Source organism: Solanum pennellii, chromosome 6 (genome assembly GCF_001406875.1).
Source record: "Solanum pennellii chromosome 6, SPENNV200".
NCBI lineage: Eukaryota > Viridiplantae > Streptophyta > Magnoliopsida > Solanales > Solanaceae > Solanum > Solanum pennellii.
The window spans coordinates 903,449-915,554 of NC_028642.1; the positions used below are offsets into that span (position 1 = coordinate 903,449).

The window sequence follows — 12,106 nt, forward strand, 5'->3', positions numbered from 1 at the left end:
TTTCATGAAGATTCACATACAAAGTTATAATTTCTCTTCTTCATAATACTTGTTTGTGAAATAGCTAACATGTAACAAAAGAAAAGTATATGAATGTAAGATATATTTCATTCTTAAGTCTTTCTTTTCATTTTTATGTACTTAGACATGCTTTCTTAATATATATTTTTATGTTTGTATTATAATTTATCAAGTAAGTATGATTAAAAAAATCTCTTTAATTCTTAACAATGTTTTGTCCGTATGCAATTACTCTTTCTAATAGTTAGTTTTTCATATATAATATACTTTGATTATAATATTTGTTAGATTTCAAGAAATAATTATTATTTAGTATTGTTATTACTATTGAAAAGATAATATTTAAATATATTAAATATGATTTATATTTCGTTCTTTCTTTTGACATAATTATTTTTAGTTCGTATATGCTTTTTTTTATTCAGTTGGTTGCATATATGAATAGTTTGACATATGGATCAAAACATGATGGCGGATCTCTTTGCAAAGGAAGATGGTACAAGGAAAAAAAATGAAGCATAATTAGAGATTATTTTTTCACTTTGAAATTTATTAGCAACTTAGTTACTTTTGCTAGAGTTTTTAAAATTTTGATTTATGTAAATAATTTAGCTAAATGTATTATATTGTCAATGCTAATCATTTGATCCTTTAGTATTCTATTTTCTCTTTGTTATGAAAAAAATAAATATAATTATTTCATTTTAACAACAACAAAATTTATGATGATTAGTTTCACTTTTATTATAAATTATAAAAAGTAATTGAAAAATATATTATTATTTTCATGATGTCATTTTTTGCGTATGTAACAATCTGTCGTCGTTCTTTTTGCTTTGAAATGTATTTATAATTTTTATGTAGTCACCAATTATTATATTTTCTCTGTTCATTTTTTGTATTTTCACACCTTTTTTTATTTTTTTATTTTACAAATAAAATCAATACATAATTAGTAGTACATTTAGTGGCTAATAAAATTATACATTTGAATTATTTATAACTCATGTCTCTTCATCTTACTTGTAAAGTTTAATACTAAATATGAATCATGACTTTATATGCTTCATTTTTCGTAAATCTTATAAGTATTTAATTAATGTTTAAAAAATATAATAACCAAATGTAATAATAAAATAAAAGAAAACAATTTTGTTTTGACGAAATCAGAGTTTGGATAGAACATCACTACTCCTAGAAAAGATAGAGAAAATTAAAATATCTAAAATATTTTCAACCTAATATAATATATTGTTATTTCAACATATTATCCCTTATTCCATTTACTTCACCACGGTGAATATTTTGTTCTAATATTTACATATACAAAACAAAATATTTTATATGTTTTAAAAAAGTCTATGATATCGCAGACGAGGAGAAATATAAATATTATCTATATATTCGATACTAACCTAAATATTATATATTTCATATTATTATCTTATAAATATTTCATATAATCGCGCGAAGCGCGAATAGTTTCACTAGTGTTTAATAATAATAAAATCTCATCATTATATTGAGTGGATAAGACTAACCATTGTGACATTAATTGAAAAAATAATTTTCTTAGCTAATAACAGCTTGAATCTTATTAATTTTATTTTATCGTTTAATTAAAATTTGATCAATAAATATTTATTTTAGAATAGCTTTGTGATAATGTATCATTCAATTTTATAAGCTTTTGTTTATTTTGTAAAATTATATAAGCAATTGAGAAAGCTTTGATAATTTTTCAACTTCTGAAATAATTATGTTAATGAAAAAACATACAACAAAAGAAATTCAAACAAAACTTATAACTTTATATCATGATTTCATATCACATTGTTAAGAAGCCTAAATCTTTGGAATCATGATAATTCAACACCCAAGACCTTTCAATAATGATTTGTTCATAATCTAATTCACTTGAGAGATTAGAGAAGCTACTAGAGGAACTAATTAAAATTAGTACATAAATTCTATAATTCCATTTTTTAACGTACTTGGAATAACATTTCTTTTTTATCTCAATTCAGGTAACACAATTAAAATTTCAAGAGTTCAATCAAATTTTTCGTTGACCAAATATTTTTAATATATATTTTTAAAAAAATTTAAGTTGTTTATTATTGTAATTTATAGTGTTTTTACGTAACTCTTAAATATAAAAAAATTTATTTAAAAAACTCAATACTTTTATATTCAATTCCATGGTCAAAGTTTAGAAGTTTTAATGTTGAAACTATGTAACACCAATTAGGGTATAATGAGTTATATATTTTACAAACATAACATAAACAAGAAGCACCAGTGGTCTAGTGGTAGAATAGTACCCTGCCACGTACAGACCCGGGTTCGATTCCCGGTTGGTGCAATTGAAGTTTGCGGGGATAGCTCAGTTGGGAGAGCGTCAGACTGAAGATCTGAAGGTCACGTGTTCGATCCACGTTCACCGCATTCATTTTTTTTTTATTCAAGTAAATTTTCGTAATAGTAAAGATAAAAATCATGTTAGCGCTCTATAATTATAATTTTGTTATATCTATATGTGCTATGTGTTACTTTGAGTTTAGCCAACTATCCTATTTATTCAGCCATGTTAGAAACAACTCAAAACTAACGTTTACTCTTTTTTTTTAAAAGTAAATTTAATAATAGTAAAGATAAAAATCATGTTAGCGCTTTATAATTATAATTTTGTTATATCTATATGTTCTATGTGTTAGGCTTGAGTGGAGCGAGATTGAGAGAGAGCAGAGAGGCGAATGAGTGGAGAGATGTGAATTTTATATGCATATCAGTTTAATAATTATATATATGTAACCACTATGTTTATCTATCAATGAACAATGATTCTCTTTGTATGTTTATATAAAATCTGAATTCGTATACATTTGAATTAAGTTGAAATATTTGGATAGTGGATACATTGACATTAAAGGCCTGTTTGGATTGATTGGTTTTTAAATATCAACTTATGGTTTTTGGCTTATTTTTGTAATTTTAGCTTTAAAATAACTGTGTATAAGCACTTTTTAACTTTAATCAAACACTTCAAAACTGCTTAAAAACACATAAAATAAGTTGATCCAAATGGACATTAACTCAGTTACTGCTTAAATGATTATATATTTTTGTCCCACTTTTAAAGGGAGAAAATAGACCTCCAAAAACTTGATGAAGGCTCCCAGAGCATGAGAGCAATGAATGAGAGAGATTTCAGCATAAAAGAGGTGAAAGCCGATGGGCTAATGTAGATGATCCAGAATGTTCTAGAAGGATACATTGGGTTGATGTGGTTTTGTGTTTTTTAAAGTTATTTATGTATGCATATTCATTGTTTTATAGTATTGTTTGTGTAATGCATGTGGGAGAAAATATTGAAAAGAATATGAAATGATTCTTGATAATCTCACACAATAAACTTGTTCATTTTACTTGTGATTTCAAGTATTATTATTCATTAAAAATGTGATTTCATATGACGTTTGTGATTATTGTCTGGCCTGAATATCACACCTGTATATAAATATTAACGATTGTCTTGAATATCATGTCTAGTATGAATAATAACAGTGGTTGGCTCAGGTGCCATGTAGGTACACTAATAATTTGTGTGTATGTTTCATGAGAAAATCAAATTTAAATGTTGGTTCTATGAGTGATTTGAATTTACTACTTCATAATGTTATTATTGCATATTAGTCTATACAAGTGGCCATAATTTGTGTCTAAATGTAGAGATGATTTTTAAATAGATCGAAATTGCTTGTTAAATACTATAGATGATGTCTTAGGGATTCTTGAGTGGTCTGGGTTACTTGGAAGATGAGTTGGACTCAGATATGAATTTGGGTTTGATCATGTGAAACATGTTTCATATTGATAAAAGAAAAAAATTTGATGATGGTGAACATGAAAAAAGATCACAAATATATCTTCCATAATTATTTAGGCTTTCAATTATAATTACTTTCCTATTTAATATTTATTTATGGGATAATGCTCAAGTATCCCCTCAACCTATGCCCGAAATCTCAGAGACACACTTATACTATACTAAGGTCCTATTACCCCCCTGAACTTATTTTATTAATAATTTTTTACCCCTTTTTTTGCCTACGTGGCTATATCTTGTGGGCCCAATGATGGTTGACTTTTTTTTCAAACTAGTGCCACGTAGGCTAAAAAGGGGTAAAAAATTACTTATAAAATAAGTTCAGGGGGGTAATAGGACCTTAGTATAGTATAAGTGTGTCTCTGGGATTTCGGGCATAGGTTGAGGGGGTACTTGTGCATTTTCCCTTTATTTATTAAATAGGAAAGCCATATTCTGAAGCTTTTCCTTTAAAGAGCAAAGAGCATTTATCTAAACGTAAGAGTAGGTGTCTGCGCGGCCTGATGGATTAGACCGTGACAATCTAAATTCTAAATAAGGCAATTCTCTTATAATTTAGTTAAATATCCTTATTTAGACAATATTGTTAAATATGGTGCTCCTGATTTAGAACAAAAAACAAAATCAAATAAAATGGAACATCCAGAAAAGAGAACTATTTCACTATGCTAAAATTCTTTCTGAAGTAAATTGTTATATCTGTATATTAATTTAAGCATTAAAATCTGGATGAGTCAAATCAAATGAATAAAATAAAATCAAAACAACCAGATATAGATTATAATAATCCAGGTAAAACTCTAACTGAAATTAAAAATACTAAGTAAGGTAATGCACTTTTAAATACGTTTTCTCCCTAATGATCTAATTAGCAACATAAATAATTGCATAGAATGAAAGGCTAAAACAATCTCCCCGTTTTATCTCATGCAATGTTTATTTTCAGCTTGAATATTTAACTCACTCATTTAACGATATGTTCATGATTTAAATAAAAATCGATTCAAATTAATATATCAAATCAAACTGATCAAATAAATCCATTTTATTTGGGTTTGATGTCATTTGGTTTTAAATTTTAAAAAAATTGATAGTATTTAATTTGAGTTTGATTTTATTAAAAAATGAAAAAATAATCGAACCGTTAAGTTATATATATATTATATAATTTATTTATACATGCATAATATATAATTTTTATAAATAATTTTCAATATCTTACATATATGTTTTCATCCAAATTTATTTATGAAAGCAAAGCCAAAAACATCTGAGATCGAAATATTTATCTTATTGGTTTCATATATATGAGTATTTATAACAATTTTTTGTGGGATTAGGAATGTCATTGTTTCTACCTTCTAGGTCAAAATGGTGAATTTTGAAATTTTATTCACAATAAATTTAGTGATTGATAGTTTTGTTTGTTAGTTGTTCTAATTATTTTTTGTTTTGAATGATTTTTTTTTAATTTTTTTTATTTGTATATATTTTATAACCGAATCGAAATCGATAACAACCAAAATGATAAATGTATGTATATATGTAGATATTTGATTTAGCTTTGTTTTGATAAATTTAAAAAAAAATTAATTTTAATCAATAATTAATCCAAATCGATCCGTGAACAACCCTACACCCATCTATGCAATTATCTTTTTATATTATTTTATGTATGTAAAATCTAAATAGATATTAGATTTCTGAGTATTAATAATAAAATTAAATTGTCTTATTCTTCTCTTCTATTTCATCATATTGAACATTATTGACTTAACACTTTTCACTTTTATTTTTCTCTGACATAATATTATTTTATATAGGTAAATTTTGCCACATGGATGTTATTTTTTCCCTGAATATCATGATTTTAAGTAAAAAAAAAATATAAAGATTAATAATGTAGCCTAAAATAGGTATTTGAAAAAATTAATTGACATGTATAATGTTTTTCACTCTTGCAAAATAAATCCACCGGGAGAAAAACCTTATAGGAAACAAAGAGTCATGTTATATTCAAAATACATTGTAAAAGGTATAAGCGATCATTGTTAAAAAAAAAAAAACTAAATTGCGATCAAACTACATAAAATATAATGGGAGAAATTAATTGATTTAAGGGTGTACAAAAATTGAATTGGTGAATAAATTAAATCGAAAATAATGTTATTGATTTATTGTTATTGGATTATTCGATCAACAATTATTTAATGAATTTATAAATAATGATTATTGAGTTGTGATTAGTTCAATATTATTTTTTTAATATTGGTTATTGGTTAAAAATATAATAATTTACTATTTTAATTTTTAGTTATACATATATATCAAATAAAAAATATTAATATAATCACAATATTAGACTATAATTATAGTCTATAAGGACCCTACACGATTGATATTACTTAACTTTGCTCTCTGCATTTATCGTTTTCGGTTTTAGTATTACTCTAGTCATTAGATTCACAACGTCAAAAACTTAAATAACTAAGAACGATGAAGGTTAGGGTTTGCAACAACGACGACAAGTATTAGGCAACGGCTAGAGTTGTGAATTATGAGTATTTGTCATACTATTACTACACTAAGCAGAACTTTTGCACTCATGAGTGATTTCATTTCTATTCTTTTTGGACAAGTCATATATTTATTTTAAAAACATGTTCTTATTGATTAAACCAAAAGTCAATATTCCTTCCGTTTCAAAAAAAATGTCTCTATTTCCTTTTTTAGTTTGTTTAAAAAAGAATGACCCCGTTTCTTTTTTGGCAACACTCCAACTTTAATTTTCCATGTGACATGTTTAGTACCACAAGATTAAAAGGCATTTCGGTACATTTGACATAACTTTAATTTAGAACCACAAGATTAAAAAGTCTTCTTTCTTTTCTTAAACTCCGTTCCAAGTCAAACTAGGCCAATCTTTTCGAAACGGAGGAAGTAACAAATATCTTTTAGATTTAATTATTAATTTAACATATTTAAAAATAAAAAAATAAATCAATAATACTTAAAACCAAACCGAACCGAATCAATCGATTCAAACCTCCTAATCTATTACTTTAAGCAATAAAATCTGGATAAGTCAAATCAATGAATAAAATAAAATCAAAACAACTAGATATAGATCATAATAATCCTGGTAAAGCTCTAACTGAAATTAAAAATACCAACTAAGGTAATACACTTTAAATACGATATCTCCCTAATTGCATAGATAGAAAAGCTAAAACAATCTCTCCCTTTTATCTCCAACAAGGTCTATTTTCCGCTTGAATATATCACTCACCTATTTAGGGATGTTTTACTATTTGAATAAAAATCGATTTAAATTGATAAATCGAACAAAATATATTTAAATTTGGATTCAATTTTTAAAAACCAATAGTATTTAATTTGGGATTGGTTTGTTAAGAAAATCAAAGAAATAACCGAATTGAATGGATATATTATATACTTATGTTTTATTATTATGCATGCAAAATATATTACTTTTATAAATAATTTCGAATATCTTAGATAAATGTTTTCATCAAAATTTTATTTATGAAAGCAAAGTCACGAACGTCCAAGATAAGAACATTTTGATTTCAGATATATATATATATATATGAGTGTCTATGATATTTTTCGGTGGAATTAGAAATGTCATAGTCGCTTCATTCTAGGCAGGTAAAAATGATAAATTTTGAAACTTTATTAACAGTAAATTTAGTGATAAAAAGCTCTATAAATGCGTTGTTTTGCACAAAGCCTTTTCAATTCATTCAAAAATTCCTCCCCTCCCCCCCAAACAATGGCCAATGTATTAAGCAAGAAATTCCTTCTTTCTTTCCTCCTCATTTGCTTGGTGTTGTCCCCACCACAAGCTAGGGCGGTGATAACATGTGACACGGTATTCAACGACTTGAAACCGTGCCTTAATTACGTGTTAGTTGGTGGAAATGTGCCCACAGAATGTTGCAACGGGCTTAAATCTCTTATTGCTAATGCAATTACCACCGCAGATCGCCAGAGCACATGCTCGTGCCTGAAGAGTCTCGCCACGACCGCGACGGATGAACAAGTTGATCGTGCCGCTAGTCTCCCCGGAAAATGTGGTGTCAAAGTTCCTTTCAAGATTAGCCGTGATGTTGATTGCACAAAGGTGAAATGAAAAAAAAAAAAAAGAAGAGGTTGATCTATTATGTAAATTATATATATGACGTATCACTTATATAAAAATTATAAAGTAATTATTTTGTTTGTCTATGGGTTTATCTGTAAATTAACGTTTATTTATGGGGATCACCTCAAATTAATTATACAATTATTACCTTATATAATTCTAAAAGGACGCTTTGTTGAAAACAATTAATTTTATTGTTGGATCAAGGATATATTAAATCGGTAATTTCTAAAATAATTAAGTTTTTAAAATTTGGGATAAGTCATTTGACCACGAACTTGCCTCTCTCCCTCAAAATTATGGATAATTTTGTGCCAAAAAAATAAAGGAAAATGTTATATGTATATAAAAAACTATAACGAAAGAAATATATTTGAATCGAATATGTAACGATCAATATATTTAAAATTATTTTAAAAAAATATATTGGTATTTTAAAAAAGAATGAAACAAACTTTAATAAGAGACCAGGGTCAAAAAATACCATTTTTACTTTTGTTTATTAGTTACATGCATATAGAAAAAAAAGTACTTTTTAATAAATAATTATCAATTTTGGTGATACTTTTTATTTATTATCATTTTTAGTTATATTATATTAAATCTATAATATATTTTAAAAGTGAATTATATATGTATTATAATTGTATTTTAAATATATTATGTTTGTTTGGAAAGAAATTAACACATTATAGTGTATTAATATGTGACAAATCCATCAATAATAAATTGTTCTCTGTAATATATATTAAAATTGTATTTTATATATATATATATATATATATATATATATATATATATATAAATACTATATGATTTTTTTAATATCATATATTTACGTAAGTTTCCACTAAATTGGTACTCCTACTATCACCAAACTTAACACATTTGTCCCTATTTGGATACACTTCTCAAATCAACTAACATTATTAGTTGAACGGAAAAGGGTTTAAAATATCTTTAAAGTATAGGAAAGGGTATAAAATTATCATTAATTCATCTATTGGCTTTAAAATATTCTTCTTATTCGTTTATTGGCTACAAAATACCCTTCTTATTCATCTTTGGATTTAAAATTGACCACTTATTTAACGGTTTTGAATTTAAATTGTTTAAATATTTTTTTTAAATACTTGGCACTCAAGTATTGGTTATTATTTAATTTATTAACGAAAAGGCCCTAAAATACCCTCGAAGTATTGGAAATGGTACAAAACTATCCTCCATCTACCTATTGTCTCTAAAATACCCTTCTCATCCACCTTTGAGTTCAAAATTAACCACTTATTTAATGGTTTTAAATTTAAATTGTTTAAATATTTTTTAAAAATATTTGGCGCTCAACTATAGGTTATAATTTAATTATTAAGATCATTTATAAACCAACCACTACCCACTCATTACTAATTAAAACCCACAGAATAATTAACCAATTCTAATATCAAATCGCCCTAAACACGACGAAATTATTGATTCCTGAAAATGACATTCAAAATTATTTGAGTCCGAATTAAAGCCCCAATTAAATTTAGGTTGAACCGCTTATTTAGGAGGACACTTTCCATATGATATTCTTTCAAGCTTGAATTCGAAATTTATGATTTAAGATAAAGAAGTAGTACTTTCCGAATTAATTCATGTACTTTTTTAACATATAATTTTATAAATATTTATGATTTGTTTTAAATATTAAAACTTTAATATAATATTTTTAAAAGAAGTTATCTATTAAGTAACATCACATAATTGAGACGAAGAAATAATTAAGATGAACATAGTCGAACTTTTAAGTTTATCGATAATTTTTATTTAGACACTTGAATTATAATATGTTTTGATTTAGGACTTGAATGTATGATAATGTACTTCTATAGACATTTTCGTCTCAAATTTTTAGGAACACTCATTGGTAGTAGCTTTCATGTTGTTGTATTAGTTGAGACGAGTTTAGTAATTGGGTGGGGTTTAATTAGTAATGGGTGGCAGTGAGTTGATTTATAAATTATATTAATAAGTAAAATTATAACAAATAGTTGAGCTCCACGTATTTAAAATTTTATTCAAATAATTTAAATTTAAAACCATTAAATAAGTGGTCAATTTTGAACCCAAAGGTGGATGACAAGGGTATTTTGGAGCCGATAGGTGGGTGAAAAGGGTATTTTTGGGCCAATAGGTGAATGGAGGATAGTATTGTACCATTTTTAATACTTCAAAGGTATTTTAGGCCCTTTTCTGATTTATTCATATCATTTATAAATCAACTTACTACCCACTCATTACACTCAATATATGATAGAAAACTCTTATTTAGTGATAAGATACATCAAATTGTTTATAACTGCATGCTTTAAAATATTTTTCCTTGAACTGAGGATTCATCACAAATAATCTCTTTACCTCTAAAAATTTTTAAAATTTTTAGGGTGTGTTTGGTATGAAGGAAAATATTTTTCATTCAAAAATTAAATACTAAAAATATTTTTCGAAAAATATTTTCTATTCTCCAATCAAACATGAGAAAATAAGTCAAATATCTACTTATTTTTCAGAAAAACATTTTCCACGGAAAACATATTCCTTCGTGCCAAACACACACTTAGCCTCTACCATAAAAAGTCTATGGCAAAATTAGATAGTATCAAAACTAATGAAGTAGCCTTGTTGGACCAATCAAAATTTTACTTATTGAAGGCATCTATGAGGGATTCACTAATAACTACATAACCTTTTATAAACCTCAGTGTAATATCTCAGTAGCCCAAAAATCCCCTCAAACATATCTTGTATTAGGGTTTTGGCCAAGCTTACACTGATTCTATCTACTTTTGGATCAATTGAAATGTAACTGTCATGATTCGAATCTTGAAATATAATTCTATCTACTTGTATATATAACATTTTTATCCGATGACCACTATGTGGCTACATCACTGCTAGATCGCAATAAGAAACTTGATGAGCTACTATCCACAAGGTGAACCCTCTAAGTTATGACATGCGAATAACAAAGAATAAAGAAAAGAAAAAACTAATACTATAGTTGTCTCATTAGATAATAAATTATATATGTGATTTCAATTTCCATTATAACTTCCTATAATAAGATTTTTTTTAGCTACTGTTTTAGCCTCATGGTTATTATAATTAATATGTATTTACATTTAGCAACTTTTTTCTTCTTGTTAGGCTTAAGATATTATTTTTGATTTGGCAGGCTGATAATTAATAATTTTAGTTATTATTATTTTTCTTTATATTCTTCAATTGTATAAATGTATTTTCATTAGGTTGATAAATTATTATTTGAGCTAGGTGGGTCATTTATTTATATATAGTAACTAATATGAATAGTCTTAAACCTTATCCAAATATATATTTAATATTTCTCTTGTTTCCTAATCATGAATTATGTAATGGCTTGAACAATACATATATATGTATCAATTTATGCATACAATCATCAATCCATCTGTATCTATATGCTCCTAATAAGCAATCAAAATCCAATTTTTTTATCACAATAAATACAATTGAAAAATAATAATAATAATAATAATAATAATAAATCAACATATATACTCTGTGTGTGTGTGTGATGTGTTATGTCATTTTAACTGACCAAAAGAAAGAAAAGTAAAATTAAAAATCATTATTTTTTAAAAATATAATTGTAAAATGTTACATAAATGCTAGGACAAGTACAAGGAATAGTTAAGATTAAAAGAATGTTTTGTATAGTTTACTAGGGTACTAACCACAAGAGTCCATACTTTTAGGTATCAAAATAATAAAATATAAATAATTTTTTTTTTTGTGGTAGTACCTCTATATAAATATATTCCCTTGCCATAGTTCCTTCAATACATTCAACAACTCATTGATCATTCAATTACTAATCCCTACAATGCTTACAAGCAAGAAATTACTTCTTTCTTTCCTCCTCATTTGCATGGTGGTGACACCACTATCGACTAACGCAACGACGATAACATGCAATACGGTAACAGATAAAATAAAACCATGCC

At 26.0% G+C, this 12,106-nt stretch overlaps 1 protein-coding gene and 1 non-coding gene across 2 annotated transcripts; both read left to right on the forward strand.

Moving 5' to 3' along the window:
* The first annotated feature begins 2,396 nt into the window (after positions 1-2,396).
* On the forward strand, positions 2,397-2,469 carry TRNAF-GAA. The gene has a single exon. It is a non-coding gene; the product is annotated as a tRNA-Phe (tRNA).
* A 5,237-nt stretch (positions 2,470-7,706) lies between these two features.
* Positions 7,707-8,066, forward strand: LOC107022839 (non-specific lipid-transfer protein 1-like). Its single transcript, XM_027917736.1, has one exon. It carries the CDS (start codon positions 7,707-7,709, stop codon positions 8,064-8,066), a length of 360 nt encoding a protein of 119 aa, XP_027773537.1.
* The last annotated feature ends 4,040 nt before the right edge of the window (positions 8,067-12,106 follow it).